The 18115-nt window shown below is 32.9% G+C and overlaps 1 protein-coding gene across 2 annotated transcripts in view; it reads left to right on the top strand.

Annotated features, from left to right (window-relative positions):
- Positions 1-587: 587 nt before the first annotated feature.
- Positions 588-18115, top strand: part of LOC129222280 (platelet-activating factor acetylhydrolase IB subunit alpha1-like) — a 33967-nt gene continuing 16439 nt past the window's right edge. The window contains exons 1-2 of one of the 2 annotated variants that reach the window (XM_054856761.1): positions 588-764; positions 7206-7283. In XM_054856761.1, the coding sequence (XP_054712736.1) occupies positions 7218-7283 (66 nt within the window). In that variant the 5' untranslated portion in view covers positions 588-764; positions 7206-7217. Of the gene's footprint in view, positions 770-7205; positions 7284-18115 lie in introns of both variants that reach the window. The other variant, XM_054856764.1, reaches the window with a different exon arrangement.

Genomic DNA, 18115 nt, shown 5'->3' with positions numbered 1-18115 from the left:
TATGTCGAGAACTGCATTGCATACTAAGTGCCTTGCCTCCATTATTTTATCTACCGATAGATGGCAGCACCATCACCGGTCGAACAGTTAATGAGAATTTAGAACTAGTCCAGGAGCTAATAGCTACCTGGTGCTAGCACCCCCAGAGGTATCGTTTCACTTGGAGGACATTGAGACCACGAGCATATTTAACGTCGCCCAGTCCCCTTTAATGACGACGGTGGGGCTTCGACCATCGAGGTTCGAACTCAGGACCCTAAAAAAGGAATTCACAAACAGAGCACAAATCGCAGGCGAACTCACGGCCTCCTGTACTAGAGTGAGACTCTATCCTGTACCACACACAGACTAGTAGACACAGACTGTACCACACAAGCGCGATCGTTCAGCTCTGATTACGGAGGCCTCTTCCAATATTTATTTGTTTTTGTTTTTCGTACGATTCTTTGGATGAATAAAAAAGTACTAATACAGTTTTTCCTTTATTTTGGAGAAAATAAACTTTTTTTTTCTACGTCGGGAAAAAAAACTAAAACCTCCATAGCAGCAGTTAATGGTTAACTAACCGCAACATCTTTATGGATGATTTGAGAGAGACAAATTGCTATAAACATACTGTGCTTGGGAATTTTATAAATTTTGATATAACAACAAATTTTGGAATTGAACATTTTATTTTTCTCAAATAAATTTTGAACATTTGTTTTTTTTCTTTCATTGGGATCAAAATACCGTGATAATAAGTTAGACACCTTCAAATTTGGGTGAGGTAGTTTTTGTCTTTCTAATTATTATTGTTATTTTTAAGTTTAAGTATTTTCTGCGATGTTTTCAGGAAGTTTTGCACTTTTTTCTTATTTGTACAAACTATTATGTTCAACCTAAAATTTATATTTTGAAATATACATCAGCTATTTTCACCTTAGTTTATGTAGTGAACTTCCACTATAGGTTAGGTAGTGAAGTTCCTAAATTTTTATGATGTGTACATGTTGTGTAACTATTTAAAATTGCATTTATTCGTGACTAAATTAATTGCGTTTGTCAGTTTTTTTTTTTGGTCTAAATATGTATTTCATAATTCATGGCTCTTTTTAGTTTTGTGATTAATAAACTAAAAAATGATTTTACACCAAAGAAAATCATTGTCACATCAGGCTACTGCTCTTCTTCCTTAGCACTAACTCCGTTCTTACTAGACAGGCAATATTTTTCCATCTATTATTATTTCTGTTTCTTTTTAATGAAGGATATGATGTGCAGTAGATGGGATTGAAGAAACACTTATATAAATCTTGTGTATTTGTATTATTTAAAGCTCTGTGCAAAAAGTTCAGTGCAGAAGTCTTTGTGAAGCACTGCATATGAGTAAACACTAAATAAAAAGAGACCTAATAACATTAAATGTGTTCCTCTAATTACTTACCAAAAGGTGGCATGGTGAAGACTGCCATTGAAATTTTAGAAAAATACTTTCTGGGGTATTTCTCTTTTTTGGGGGGGGGGGGGTTGCTCTTTTTCTGGGGAAATTTCAAAATGAAATATTAATCCTATTTTTAAAAACTCTAAATTTTAATCTCTAGCGAGACTGATTGGAACACACTCTGTATGTGTATGTACAATTCACCTAAATATAAAATGAATGTTAAATGGTAAAATATTTAAAGAAATTATTATAAGTGACGGGTCTTGCTTTGCGCACTATAAAGCATGTCTTAACAAAATAATATGTTTGCCACCAAGTCCAAAATAGTGCCAAAATTATCCAGGAACTAAATAACTAGATTTTCTACTAAATGTGCTTCATGAAAATATGATAGAAACTATTACATACTTAGAGTGGGTGTTCGTAGACAGATGCAGTTTTCAGACTGTTTTAAAACCAACTGAAGATTTTGTTGATACACTCGATGAAAATCTACTAGCTTTAAAGACTCATTCCTTCACATCCAAGCAACAATCTGTGTATTTTTTATAAATTAAATGAAAATATAAAATTGAGTAAAGTAGATGTCATTCAAGATTTCTCTGAAAATTACTCATTTGTGGTCCAGGATGAAGTACAATTTTTTCATTGGACGAATAACCGAGCAACTTTGCAGTCTACTTCAAAAACCAAAGTGGGGTGACATACAAAAGTTTCATGTATGTCAGCATGTTTGTTTCATATCGTTTACAACACGATACAGTTGCTGTTCTGCTCTTCCAAGAGAAGTTTGAATTTTTAAAAGGGGATGTTTTATTCTCTTTGGAAAAAATTTCTATTTCTCTTGATAGTTCAACATCCCAATACAAAAACTGCAAAAATTATGTTAACATTTGCCTTCATCAAAAAGACTTTGTTCAGGTTTTCTATAACAATACAAGTGTGAGGACTATTCAAGTGAAAAAGATTTACTCACGTCTCAAATTTTATGAGCATTACCTGTTAAGGGAACTCGGAAATTCCAGTGCTATATTACAGGGGCGCCGACTTGGAAAAATTATTGGGGGGGGGCCTGATGTCACTGGGGTCTAGGGAGTATGTTAAAGCACGGGTTCCCCCCCCCCCCCCCCAAAAAAAAAAAAAAAATTCAGATTTTTGTGCTTTGAAAATGCCAACTTACATATTTTCTGGTGCGTATTTATACAAACAAACAATATGTGACATGGCGTTTTCAAAGTAAAACAATCTAAAATCTGGTACACAAATTTTCTGCTTCAATTACATCATGCCACTTGCCTTAAGGAGGGACAATTTTGCAGTTCCATTTTGTGGGGAGCCGTGCAGTGCCATAGCTAGGCTACAGCACTATACAAGGTAGTGCATTTGACTTGCATGGAAAGGCACCCTGTGGCACCGATTTTTAACAACTATTGGGGGGGGAAGGGTGCCATAACCGGGGCCTTTCCAGGGAAATTTTCTAAATTTGAGATAAATAATAGTGAGTTTTCAAGTTTAAGCATTTTAGAGTCATATGATCAACATTAAAACCCCAAAAACTCGACTCTCGGTAAATCGACACTCTGAGAAATTCGACAAGCCGACACATTTCTTGGCTTTGAAAAAAAAAAACGCATTGTAATTTTGTAAAAATTTACAGTAATAATTACGCTTTAAGTCTATTACAAAGCGGTGAATATATAGCTCTGAAAAGATTGAAATGATATTTAAATAAATCTAAACTATCATTAAAAGAATAAAGCATAAAAAATTGCTGTCGCACTTTGATTACTATAGGTAAATAACTAATTTAAGCTTGCTTTGAATAAGGCTCGGAGTTCATTAAGTAAAAATAATGTCTCAAAATTAATGCTTTAATAGAGTTTAAAAAGTTGATACAGATTACTTTATTAACTCTAATAATTGAAGAAAACTATCACGCCTTCCATTCAATGCACAAATCAAACCCTGATATATTTTTTCCAGATCAGCAACACTTATTAGATGAAAGCGCCGCCGGCAACAGACTTCACCCGAAGGTTCGCTCACTTGGACAAATTCTATGAGTGCTCTCAGCACCATAACACTATCATTATTCACACCACTCGTTTTCAATTAACCTGCTTACTATCGCAAAAGTTATTTGTTTTAATTCATAATGTATTTTACAATGTAACTATCTTCAAACAAAGAAAGTAAAAAATACCAACATAATTTTGTGATTTTAGAAACCATAATATGACAAATAATGTTCTTACAATATTGAGGGGGCTCTGCCCCCCAAAACAAACTATTGAGGGTGCTCGGGCCTCCTCAAGCCCTATGGAGTCGGCGCCACTGCTATATTACCTGCAGTGAATGTAAAATGACCACAAAACTGTATTTAAATGATAATGACTTCAAAAGTACACAAAATCTTTTACGATATTCTAAATCTGAAATATCTTACATTATGTCATGAACCATGTCTTTTGGAGTATGAGCTAAAAACTAAATAATTTTTCATCACGAAAAACAAAACAAAAAAAATGTTTTCGCTCTAATCTTGTTGCATTATAAAAAAGTTTAAATACATTTTTAATTTTTTATGTTATTAAAATGTTATGTTAAAAAATATATATACAAATATTTATATTTGTATATATATTTTTTTATGTTTTGCATATTTCTTTGAATATACTTTTTCTCAGTGATTGGAAGTAACAGGCAACTAGTAGTGACACTACTGTAGTAGCTACATTTTTTAGTAGTTTGTCGTATAGCACACTACTTTTTAAAAAAAGTAGGGTAGTGAGTAGTTCGATCCAAAAAAAAAAATAGTTTATAGGGATTTCAGGAAACTACTTTTAAATAAACTTAAAAAAAATTTTAAAAAAAATCGAGGTTCAAAAGAATCTGATTAGCACAAATTTTACACTAAGTACATCAGCGGATGCAATGAGAAAGAAGACTCATAAAAATGTGAGCTGACCTCAGGCATATCATTTTTACAAAATACGCTCTGTTTGACGTCAATAGTTTGTTTGGCATCATAATTTCCGTATTTCACCAATATTTGTTGAATAGAGCTTGACTTAAAAATAAAAGTATTTTTGAATTAGCTATAATCACTAATTCAGTAAACTGTTTGTTTTTTCTGGCTGCCAAGAATGTCCCATGGAGGAAGGTTATATATTTCAAAGAGATTATTGTTCCAATACTGTAAAAGCACTTATTTTCATGGAAATGAAGATATCAGTGATTTCCCCGAGTTGAAAATTTCATAAATTTTATATAAACAACCAAAAGTTGAAAAACAAAAATATTTCGCGAAAGTAAGTACTTCGCCAATTAAAGAAGCTACTATAAATGAATGAACTGTTATATAAGAGTATGATATAACAGAAATTTTTAGAAAAAAAAAGGAAAAGAAATATATAATTCTTAGTACCTAATATTCCATGTTCAGATGAGCTAACTTATCAATCTGAACCTTTTTATGTTCAATCCTTAAACGATGTATGTGTGTATGAGGGTGTCCTGAAAAAAATAGAGTTTTTTTGGCTCTCCTCTGATATGCCCCCCTCTTGGCGAGATTTTAATTTTTCGCTCGATGCGAAAATCGCCAATAAGGCGATAACTTGGCAACCCTGGTTTTGCAACTTGAACGCTGGAAAGTAGTTTCTCGAAGTCTGTCTTTTTGCACGTGTCTGTGTGGTAGGAGGTAGGTGCTCATATGTTCCGCTCTTAGGGAGATTTTAAGTTGAATACTCTAAAATAAAGTTTCAATTCAAACTTTATTTTAGAGTATTCTTTTTCTTGTTGTTTTTTAATGTTAATTTAGTTGAATTTTCTATTTTAATTATGAGTTCGGTTTGTGATGTTGTCCAAATGTATCAATTGAAATTTTTGAATGAATCTTCTTTTTCTTTTTCGTCAGGTCGTCCAACATTTGGACGTACCGGAGTCCTAAATAGATTTTTTATATTTAAACTAATTGAAAATAAAGAGGTTTTTTTAGAATTTTTAAGGGAAATTGGTTTACTTAAGAATGAAATGTTATGTTCTAGATGTAATTCTGTTATGAAAATTAAAAAAACTAAAAAATGTTCAGATGGGTTAATTTTTTTTTGTAGAAAGGTTATTGGGGGTGTTGTTTGTGGAAAAGAAGCAACGATCAGGAGTGGGTCATGGTTTAGTTCTAGCAAGTTGAAAATAGAGGAGATTTTTTTGATAACATATGAGATTTTAATTGGGACCAAAACTGCTGATATTGAAAGTCAATATTTTTTTTCATCACAAACTTTAGCCGATTGGCGAAATTATATTAATGAAGAAATATTAAATTACATTGAATTAAAATCCGAACAAATAGGGGGGGTTGGGAAAGTTATTGAAGTTGATGAATCTAAATTTGGGAAAAGAAAATATAATCGGGGACATGCAGTTGAGGGACAATGGGTTTTTGGGGGGGTTGAACGGGGTTCGGGGAAAACTTTTTTGGTTGCTGTTGGGGATAGGGGTAGGGAAACTCTATTTTTGGCAATTAAGCAGTGGATACTACCAGGCACGACGGTGCACTCCGATTGTTAGAGGGCATATGATACATTGGGGGAGGAGGGGTATGAGCATTTAACAGTCAACCATAAACTTAATTTTGTAGATCCAGAAACTAAATGTCACACTAACACAATTGAATCCACATGCAGACACGTTAAAAGTACTCTACCAACATATAATAGATTAGGGGATTTTAAATTTTATTTAGCTTATTATTTATACAAAAAAAAATTGTGAATACAAAAATGAGGATATGTTTGTAAAGTTTTTGGAAATAATTCGCGAAATTAATTGGGTGGAGTACAAAATATAAGTAAAATAAGGTTGTTTTTTTTTTGGAATTTTTTTTTGTCAAAACAAACATAATTTAAATATTTTTGTAAAGTAATGATAATAAAAAATGGGATAATTTCCCTAAGAGCGGAACATATGTGCACTGCCTCACGTGAGGAAGTAAAAGAAAAGTAAAAAAGATAAGTGAACATATTTTGAATTATTGTGTTTTTAGTGTGTTTCTGGTAGTTTGTATTTTGGTCTGGTTGGCATTTTTGTAGCACAAAAATGGTGTTAATTTCACATAAAATCTGTGACTTTATTGTATACTGAACGGAGGAGATCTGTGACTTATATCCGACTGTGATGTATATTAAAAGTCGGAGGGATAACGGACCGAGCGGCAGCGAGGTCCTGGCGAGCCCGAGGTCTCATAGTACTTTCGTAATGAGACCGAGGCAGGGCCGGCGAGCCGAGGTCTCATTACGAAAGTACTATGAGACCGAGGGCTCGTATCCCGGAGAAACAATGGAAAAAAATTAATGCATTAATTTCATTAAATAATTAATGACATAATTTGAATTTTTCCTGTTGGCGCTAAAAAAGCATCGCTAAGAACGATGTATGACATATGACGTCATACATAGTTTTCTTGGCGACGCTTTTTTGGCACCAACAGGAAAAAGTCGCCAAGAGGGGGGTATATCAGATTTGTTCCGTTTTTTTTTTCAAGTCGCACATTTTCTTTTATTTTTCCTTTAACGTGAAAACAATTGTAAAAAATGTTTGATATAATTTGAACAACGGCAACCCGTGCCTACTTGCGTCTGAAAGTGTAAACCAGCACTTGCAATGCTAGGTCAAATAAGAATTTTTTTTTGTCGATTTTTTTTAAAGTTTTTATTTTATTATTAGTTCTTGTTCTAGTTTTGAATGATGTTTATTTGTAATATATTGTTTTTTCCTCCAGTTTCATTTTAAAATGAATCCAGCAGTACAAGCAACACCCCCAGAAGATAAACGTGGAGATGATAGATGGATGTGCATGGTAAGTTTGCTTACAAATTGTAATTATGATTGATTTAATCCTTAAATGAGTATCAAAGCCTGTTATGATGGGCAACCCAACTTGAAATGCCAAATGTGGCCATAATTCTCTCCCTCCCTCCTTTTTTTTTTTTGTAACAGCATGAAGTTTTTCATGGGTAAATATAGTAAACTTTAAGTTTACTATATTTTGAGATGAGAACTTATTTGATTACTTTTAAGTTTACAAGAAGTGTCCTACTAGAGGAGAGGGTCTCGTCATTGAAATTTTAATGAGGTATTTTGAAAAGTTTTAATTTATTTTTATGCTGTGGTTTTTTTTTTGGGGGGGGGGGGGGAGTTCTTGTTCTTGAGTATATGTACTCTATACAATTTGAGGGGGTGTGCTATTGCTTTGGGAGGAGAGGGGATTACCCCATTATACCAACTAGCATTGCTATTGAGAATCCTATATCAGGATGTTAAATGTATATGTATATCATTTTCTTTTCTAGGATATACTTGTTTTTTACATTATTTCTCAAAAAATATTTATCACAAATTAGAGACGTACCGAGTAGCACTTTGGTCGAGTACAGAGTACTCGGCCGAGTTACCGAGTAGTCAGCCTTTTACTACTCTACCGAGTTACCGAGTACCAATTATGTTTTAAGTAGAACCACTGACACACATGTGATGAATTTTGAACTTATTGGAATAGTAGTATAGACCTCTTTGTCCATAGGAGGGAACAGGACAAGGGTTTATAATAGGTTTTAAAACTAAATTCCTGCTGAAATTTAATTATGCATTACATAAACAATTTTGTTTGTTTCAAAAATTTTACAAAAAATAAATTATTTTAAAAATAAATAAAAGGTATGATAATCAAGTTGGAATTAAAACAAATTATAGTAAAATCCCTCTAATGCGGACACTAACAAGACAATTTTTTTTTGTCCGCAACAGAGAGGAGTCCGCAGGATGTGGGTTTAATAATGTTATTTGTAGGTATGCACCGGATATCCGGTAACTATCCGGTATCCGGCATATCTGGCTGATTTTTTAACTATCCGGAACTATGATATATCCAATCCGACAAGCCACTCCGGATCCAGATATCCCACAGTTTTTGCAGGATATATCCGGTAAAAATGTGAGAGAAATCCGGGGTTGATGTGGGGTTATCCGGTACGAAATGAGGGTTTAATTTTGAATTTACTTTTGCAAAAATTCCAGTTAAAGCTTTCACTGTTTCATAAACTTTTCGATGATGCTTTCTCTTTTAATTGCTGCTTCAAAAACGACCATTCCTCTTCAAACCTAGCTTCTGGCATTCTCCCCCCCCCCCCTCTCCTTCACAAATCTGCTGACAGTATGTTGCCAATAATTTCTCCCTCCCTCTCTCACTGCTTTAACACGCTGAAGTGAAAAATCGACCTTGAAATGGTTCATATCAAAGCGCTTGAAGTTGGAGGAGCGGCCGTGTTGAAAATTAAAATACAGTCAAGTTACGACTTGCGGGAGGAATGCATTCCACTACTCCTCTCGCATAAGTTGAAATTTAGCGTAGTAAAAAAATGTATGAATTCGGATTTTTAGAAACACACTAAAAAAATTTTAGGCATTTGTAAACACCTCTCACACTATTTTGAACCATTTCTTAACTATATATTACCGTTTCTTGCATAAAAAAAGCTGTATTATTCAACATAAAACTCTGTTACGATGTACAAAATTAATGGTCAATGGGAGAGAGACATGTAAATAAAAACAATAATATAGTTACAGTGTATTAATAATTTAATAATGCACGCTTTGGTGCCATTATATCTCATGAACATTAAAACGAAGAATGAAAGAAACTAATGAAAAATGCGGAATAGTTGCACTGAAACAAAGCAATGTTTAGAGTAGTACGGTGTGGAAACTTCCGTTTTCAGTGATACTAAAAGGATGAAGAACCATCAAGAAACCAATATGTAGCGACCAATGACGTAGTCGATGCTTGCACCCAGCGCGCGCAGTTGTACAAACGAACTATTTTCGAAATTATATTTGCTTGTATTTTTCTACACATGCTAAAATCCTTTCATTGCATTCATTTATATCCAAAATTTTGTTCTGCGTTTGTATTTTTTCTATTTTTAGCTATCCGTAAAAGTTTTCTCCCCCTTTTTTTAAATTATTCCACTTCCGTAAAAATGAGTTGAAATCTACCTGGAAAAAAAACTATCCACAAAAAAAAAAAAAAAAAAAATTCTCAGAACAAATGTACGATTCATTTTATTGAAAGCATGACACATTTTAGAGGAAAGAGAAGGGAGAGTGCAGATTGGGCAAGTAAAATTTGAATTCTCAGGCTTCAAATAATCTCTGTATGAACTAAAAATATAAATAAAGAAAAAACGGAGCGAGCTTTTTATTTTTTTTTTTTCAGTTTTAATTTCTAGTCATGTCATTTTTTCTATTACTTTTGTTTTGCATTTAGACTTAGCAAAACACAGACCAATTAAATTTTGGTTTAGATCTAAACTAAAACTGATGACATCATAGTTTTAATTAGAGTTAATTATGTTTAAAAAAAATTGTTAACATGTTGAGAACGACTTTTAATAATATATTTAAGATATTAATTTGCATTTTTTAATAATGTGAATCGTTATTTTCTGGAATTAAAGTAAATTTTTCAGTTGATTATTTTTGCATAAGTTTATTAATTTGTTAACTGGGGTGCCCACCTAGGGGGGGGGGAGTTTTAGGGATATATTTTTCTCTTTTGGGGAGCTTTCTATTTGGGGGGGTATTTATGGTTTTTAGGGAGTGGGTCCTTGTTCTTAGGGGGGCACCCTTGTATTTAAGATGCTAATTTGCATCTTTAGAGAGAGTGAATCTTTGTTTTCTGGAATTAAAGTAAAATTTTCAGTTGATTATTTTAGCATAAGTTTATTAATTTGTTAACTGTGTTGCCTACCTAGGGGGGAGTGTTTTAGGGGTATTTTCTCTTTTTTTGCGGGGGAGCTTTCTATTTGGGGGTATTTATGGTTTTTAAGGGGGTGGGCCCCTGCTCTTAGGGGGGCACCCCTGTATTTAAGATGCTAATTTGCATCTTTAGAGAAAATGTACCTTTATTTCTGGAATTAAAGTAAAATTTTAATTTAATTATTTAAGTTTATTTATTTATTTTTTGAGTCAAATTTGCCCTGTTTTAATATTTTCTTTTTTAACTTGTATGTTAGAAAAATTTTACACGTGTATTACCTGTAATAAAAATGATTTCAAAGCAAAGTTTTATTTTTTGTTATTTCTAAATTGGAAACAAGAAAATGTATTACTTTATGATGAAGTTTAAAATTTGCTTCACATCCGGCAAATCTAATAACAAATACGACTCATTATACAACCTTTAAGATTTCAACTATGAATAATTAAAAGTTTGAACCATGTGTACATTACATAAAGAATTAATTTTTACCGAAAGTTTGTCTCTTTCGAAAAAATCTGTTGAAATAAAACAATATTTTAATGTTTCATTTTATATATAGCACAATTCCTAAATTAAAATGTAGAAGCTCTAAAAAAGTACATTTGAATGTACTTAACATGTTTTTAAAGAAATGACATGTGGAACAAGTTTGATTTATTGTTTTGAAACAGCATTGTAGAAAAATATGCGAACATGCAATGCAATCGAAATGCCGGATATCCGGCCCAGATATCCGAATCCGGCAGGTAAGGGGGCATCGGATATCCGGTATCCGGCAAAATCACTATCCGGTGCATCCCTAGTTATTTGTATTGGAACTGGGGAATTAAAAATTGTCTGCATAAGAGGAGTGTCCGCCGCCTTTGAGGGGTGTCCGTTAGGAGGGGTTTCACTGTATGCCAATCAATTATAGTTCAAATCTGTCAAACATAAATAATTTTTAAAAGCAGATAAAACAAATATGCAGGAACACTGCAGACACGTGTTTCTGTGTCCCCCCCCCCCCCCTCCCCGTTACAAGGAATGTCTTTTTCAGTGCATAACATGTGAGTTAAAGAATGTAAAGACATTCGACAAAAAAATCCGACTTTTATCGGATGCCTTTAAATCCACGAGCTCCCAATTCGTGCATTGAAAAAGGAATTCCTTATAATGCCAAAACACGTGTCTGCAGTGTTCCTGCACTGTGCTTTTAATATTGTTTTATTTTCCTTTTATTTTTTAAGCAAAGGTATTTTTATATTTTTTATAACTAATTTTTGTTTGTAGCAAAAATACATTTTTAATATAAAAATTCCATATTTTCTTACCTTTTTTGCATAATTTTTAATAAATAAGTTTTATTTACTTTGGGGACATTAAAATAAAGATTTATTCCATTGAAGCATTACAAACTTCAATATTCTCAAAATTTTAATTGTAAATGATTGCAGAATATAATACTTCCTTTTTTTTATATAAATTTTAGTATCTGTCTTGGACGATATTCAATTTTTTGCAACTACTCGGTATTGGCCGAGTATCTGATCAGAATTTCACTGAGTACTCGGCAAATTGGCCAAGTACCAAGTAGTTACCGAGTACTCGGTACGTCTCTATCACAAATTTACAAGTTAGTTGGATCTCGATTTACACCATGGATGCGTTCCAAAACTCCTCGCGTTAGTCAAAATTTCACGTTGTGGAAAAGTGTTGTGTATATGAATTTTTTATTAACCTACCCATTACCCAATCATTTTAGACATTTTTAAACACTTTTTAAACTGTTTTAGACCATTTTCAACTATATATTATTGTTTCTTACATAAAAAGTTGAATTTTTACTGTTTTTAAAAAAGCGGCGTTTTTCAACATAAAATACTGTTACGATACACAAAATCAATGATCAATGGGAGAGAGTGACATAAAAATAAAACGGTATGGTACATAACAGTATGTGGTAATGATGAAGCACTGCACTGTAAGAGTACTATACAAAAGGTGCAATAAGTTACATTTATAACTTAAAAATTGAAGATGATGATTTGTGCTGATCAATCTGATCGTAGTTCTAATATATTTTTAAATACAGTAGCTTCGCATTTACTTTTGTAACATTTACATTTATGGTAACTGTTAAATTTTTAGAATATGTTAAATTATTGGCTATTGATGGTTGAAAAATAGTGGAATTATTGCAATAATTGATATACTGTTTTATCAATATATGCGTTGTGAAAAATACTGTTCAGGCATATTTGAAATGCCAGACCATGCTGAAATCATGAAAATCAAATGGTGTAGACCTAATGGCCGTGAAGAGGCACGCAAGTTACAATGAAAATATAGACATATTGTCTTACCAAACTGGTTTATTTTTCATACACTTATTTGATAGAAATTCATTTGAATTATATTGCATGTACACACTCCTAGACAAAGACTTGAATAACATAGGTGGGGAAATCGCCAGAAGAGTTCTCAATTATTATGAGTTCTATTGCACGTAGAGGATTCGTAGAATATACAAACATTCACCATATTCAAAAAATGAATTCGTGGATAAGCTCTCGTCTGTTAAACAAGTGGGAGATTGCTGTTGCAGTTCTCGATACCTCTCATTATTGCTGCTTATACTAAAGTATCAGCATTTGAAGATCCGTCACAGTTCAGTCATTAGCACCATTTAAGCTCGATGAAAATCCATCTCGTTGCATCCGTCATATGTGCTTACTCATATTCTTTTACATATCTTCTTTTGATTTTTCTAGGATAAATATTCACAAGTATTTAATTATTTGCTAGCAGATTTAAAAAACTTGGGCCTCCTTTTCCACGAACAGGAAGCACATTTTCGAGGTACACGCTGGAAGAACATTTTAGCAACAGCAAGAGGCGCTGAAAAGAAATTTAATATTCTTCGTTGAGAGCACACTGAAAGAAGCGGGGAAAAAATCTCGAAATCTCATTGGCCCAGCAGAGGGCCTTAGCAACAAGTTCAACTCCTGTGATTGGTCCTCTCTCCTCAGCAAGCGTACGTTGCATAGTGCTGCCATCAACTGTGATCAGATTAACTGAAAGTCAATTTCCCCTTTTACAGTAACAACCCTCTTTCAGAGTCTCTGTAATCTACAATACAAGAGAAGATTCCAATTTCATATTGTTTGCATTTTGCTTTAACACTACTCTGCGAGCTTCATTTTAAAACTAAGGTCTGGACTTATACGGATTGCCTTCTCTTGACTTTTAATTACATGTATGAAAGATTCACTTATACCTAATCAGGGTTGTCTTATTTTGTCCACTTTGTCAGTAAACTAAAAGTACGTACTTAAAAATTCAAAGTTTGAAAATAATAAATAAATATATAGATTTTTTCCCACATTCAAGTAATATCTTGATATAAAATTATCTAACTTGAATATGTATATAAACAATTGATTGTAAGAAATTTAAGAGTGAAAATGAAAAAATCAGTTGAAGGTATGCTAATATATATATATATAATAAAAATGAATATTAATAAGTTATAATGCATGTAATAGCATGTATAAAAACAAACACATCAGTAGTAAATTTTAAAATGTTTGCCTATGACACAGGAGGTTTATGTCTCATAATAAGTGTATTTATGAAATTAAAAAGTAGAAATATAAAGTTTTAAAGGGTTACAGTCTCAAAATATTAGAAACCATCTGAAAGAAAAACTAATTGATATTAATAAAGAAAATGTTACCATAAAATAAAATTTGTTCTTATAATACAAATGTGATGATCAGCAACAGGCTCTGGGCCCAGCTTGGGCTGTTCCTAGTTAATTTATTAGTCCCTAATGAAGGTTAATGGCCTTTTTAAAGCTATTTACCCCCTTGTTTATTTTAAACTCTTCCTGTAAACTGCTCTTAGTGCTCACAACAGTACTAAAGTAGTAGTTTTTTCCTAACTTGTATGACATTAACCTATCCACAAATTTCCTTAAAATATAAGAAAATCTAAAATTCTTGCAAAATACGATAATTCTGCGTAAAGCTCGCAAAAAATGTTCAGTTTGATAAGTTATTTGCAGGAACGTGAGATTTACGTTGAACTTAAAGAAATCTGCAGAATTTGTACAAAATTCTCCTTGAGATGGAAGATGGATGTAGAAAATCTGCAGTTTCTGCCGATTTTCTACAGAAATTTCATATTTTAAATCTGAAAAGTTTATACTTTTCTAGCCATTTTTGGTTCCTCTTTTCCTTATTTTTTCCAAATGGTCTTCATCCACTGCAGTTTTCTCCATAAACATATGTTTTGGCAACATGCCGACATTGAAAAGCGTCCATCTCCGAAAAATGTGTGTCTTGTTTCAGATTTCAATCCTTTTGCATCCTGAAAATATTTCAATTACTTTGAAAGTTTTGAAGTGTTTTATTGTATTCTACCCTAACTCAACTCATTTTATTTATTATTTTAGAAATTTATTTATTTACATAATTTTAACTGCTCATTCATACCATGTAAAATTGACCAAAAAATGTGGTTTGACACCTAGGTTCAGATTTTAATAAAAATTTGTATCTTTGCTCTTTCTATGCATTTTTGAAAGGATAGAAAATATTTTTAGGGAATCTCAATCGGTTTAAGTTCCACAGAAATGCATAGCAACAGTGAAGTTTTAAACACTGAAAAAAAAAAAACTCCTGTATGAAACAATTTTGATTTAGGGCTCCCTATTTGTGGAAACGGTCACGATAGTTGCTTGTGTATAGAATGCTTGGTACTTGCAGAACAATTTTGGTCAAATGATTTTACGTTGCAGAATATTGTCAAGTATTCTGCTTTGGGGATTCTCATCAATCTGCTGGTGATAGATTATGTTTATGATTGGCTTGGAAAAATACAGTTTGCTGGCTGCTAGAAATGGAGCTGTTTCAATAGAAAATGTAACAAGCATCGACGAGATTTTTGTCAATGTCATTTAGCAAATTCCTTGCCATTTCTTCTTGGTCCCAGTAAGTCTTTTACCCATGTATTTCGGATGCAATGAGAGCTAGGGTGATGCAGTCATCAAATCTTTTCCGTAAAATCTTGCTATGAATTTTAAGTTTATCAGCTTTCAAAAGTGTTTGAAATTTATTAGTTATGTCTACAATAATTGAGAAATTTGAGTAATCTAATGAAATACTGATGGGTTTCAAAAGACTATTTAGATATTTCACTTATTTATATTACCCAATATTATTAATTATATTCTTTATGTTTGCATCCATTTCGTCCTCATGTTTATCAATAATTTTCAAGAAAATATCTTTGTTTTGTACATGTGTATCCAAGCATTTAATGTGACTGTTCTATTGAGTTCAATTTCTGTTATTGTAATATGTAATTATGCTCAGTAACTTGTTCACTTTGTTAAATTTTATTACTTTAAGTTAGTTATAATCTAAAATTAGTTGCACCAATGTGAGATTAACAACTGTTTTGGATGAATTAGATTCTAAAGTATACAATCATTCTAACTTAATTAAATGATTAATTGACAAAAGCTAATGTATTATAATTATGTACTAATTTTATTACACCATAACAATAAATCTATGTATCACACATATGGAAAATCAGTTAATTTGTATTTTGTATATTTCGTCCCATTTATTCCGGCTCCCCGGACTGTTTAGGCAAAAGTGGACAAAATAGCAACCCTTGTACCTAATTGTCGTTCTACCTTCGATTCACTTTCTAGTTGTTCAAGTGTATCAAAAATCTTTACCTTTTTTTAAATTGTCTCAAACTTTCGCTTTTTGTTTCCATCTTCAAACTTTAGATGAAACAGCATGCTTAGGTGCCATAATATTTCATCACCTTTCATATTTAGAATAAATAAATGAAAAACGAGGAGTGGTGATATATATAAACTAATAAAGCTATGTTTGTAGTGCGGTGTGTGGGAACTTGTGCAGTCAGTGTTGCTGAAAGGATGAAAGTACATTCACAAAGTCAATGTTTAGTAGTGGGTACTTAAACTGAAGCTTAGCGTCACGGTTCTTTTCAAAATATTTTTGTGTTGAGAGAGAGAAATTGGCTTTAGCTCTAAACTTCGTTACTCCTGAAAAACTCACGTTATAGCCATTAGGGTGGATCGAAAAAAAGTAAATTTTAAATCTTAATTTGAAATACCCTCCAAAAGCTGTGCATGTGTAAGAACAATGCACATGTAAAATATTATCAAGTTTGAACAACTCCTTGAGGGTCTTACCAAGGCTTGAATTTCTTCAAAAATAGGGGAAAAGCTGAGTTTTCCAAAATTTTTATGAAAATAATAAGGTCCAAAATTTTTGTTCTAATACCATTAAAATGTTTCCTTTTAACACGCTTTTCATGTATCTTCAAAATTATTTACATTCTTTGCAGTATTAGGTTCGCACACAAGTTCGTAAAATCTCGTGAAATTTCCAAAAATGGACTTTTTTCAAGCCTTTTTGCACATTGCAATACTTTTTCTTTTAAAGTCCTTTTTTTTTTTTTTTGCAATGACTGTGCAGAATGCAGTTTTAAATGGAAATGAATTTACACTTTATTATATTAACAGCCCAGCACCTACGACAAAGAGCGTAATTGCTTCAAACTGGACCAGTGGTAAATTGTCTCACCTGTCTAGCAATTTACCTATTGGTCCAGCGAAAATTCACATGGACCAGCAGTTTCACCATCAAGTAATGTGAACAGGTGACGTTAAGGCTGCTCGTATGCAGTTCGCAGATTAACCATGGGACAAGATATCCAGTTTTATTCTCTATGACCAAAATTGCACAGTTCTTATTTCTGGTATTCGTGGCTGTGCCATCACAGCCAAAAGCTAAAAGATCCTTAAGGCTTAACAAATTTTCAGTTCAAAAATCACATTGCTGTCACAACATGTTTTCCCATTCCAGAAGTTGGCGCCACATGACCCAAATAAAGAGAATTGGATTTTTCAACCATGGATTCCTCGCTTATGGTTCTTCTATGGTATCTGTCTCGAACCATTTCTTTTTGTCATAGTTTTGTCTTTTCGGCTATCGAAAAATGTACTTTTCAAACCCTTTCACTTCTAGTTTGCAGATTTTGAAGAGAAGCACTTACTTCATCTGTGACACTTTTGTCGCTGTCTTCGAATTTTATTTCTATCAACGACTTTAGAGCGATAATTATTTGACACAGTACCAAAATCCTGTAATGTTTCTGAAACAATTGCTGCAGCACATCGCACATCTGTCAGAAATGCAGTACTGATAGCACACTCTTCATAATGTTGGCAGAGAAAGCCTCATTTGTTCCACTTTTGAAGTGACATCAACACCAAAGAATGTTGATGGCTCTGTTGACGGGAGTATAGCCGTTGCAAATTTTTCTTCTTCTGGAATTGAAACAAAACTTTGTTGTTCCTCATCAGTGTTATTACAGCATCTCGTTACGTAAGTGAAAATCTGAAAAAATTATTAGTCCTGTCATTTAACAAAATGCCTATTTTTTCCACCCGGAAAATATTCTCTTAACAGTGATCACTGATGAACGAAGTACATCAGAGAACTGGCTTGGCGAAGATTTTGAAGGCCAGACAAGTGGCTTCTGTTCATGAAGAAATAAGAGAATTCTATTATTCAATGATTAACTTTAATGCATCAGACTACTCTGATGTTATCAACCTGCAAGAATGTGCAATAACTGCCACCCACCCTCTCCTGTTTTAGCTGGCATATCTAATGAAAGTTTTCAACAATAGATTGAAAACACCTACACCAATTTTGCTTTCGTTTAGTTCTCCTGTCATACTCAGGTGATGGATCCCTGTGCTAATATGGTGACAGAAGCTTCTTTGTTAGTTATTAGTCAAACAGCAAGAGATGGCTTCATAAGAGCAAAAATCA

This window comes from Uloborus diversus, chromosome 5 (assembly GCF_026930045.1).
Source record: "Uloborus diversus isolate 005 chromosome 5, Udiv.v.3.1, whole genome shotgun sequence".
NCBI lineage: Eukaryota > Metazoa > Arthropoda > Arachnida > Araneae > Uloboridae > Uloborus > Uloborus diversus.
The sequence above is the reverse complement of the archived record's forward strand: the minus strand, read 5'-3'. Positions and strand labels throughout refer to the sequence as shown.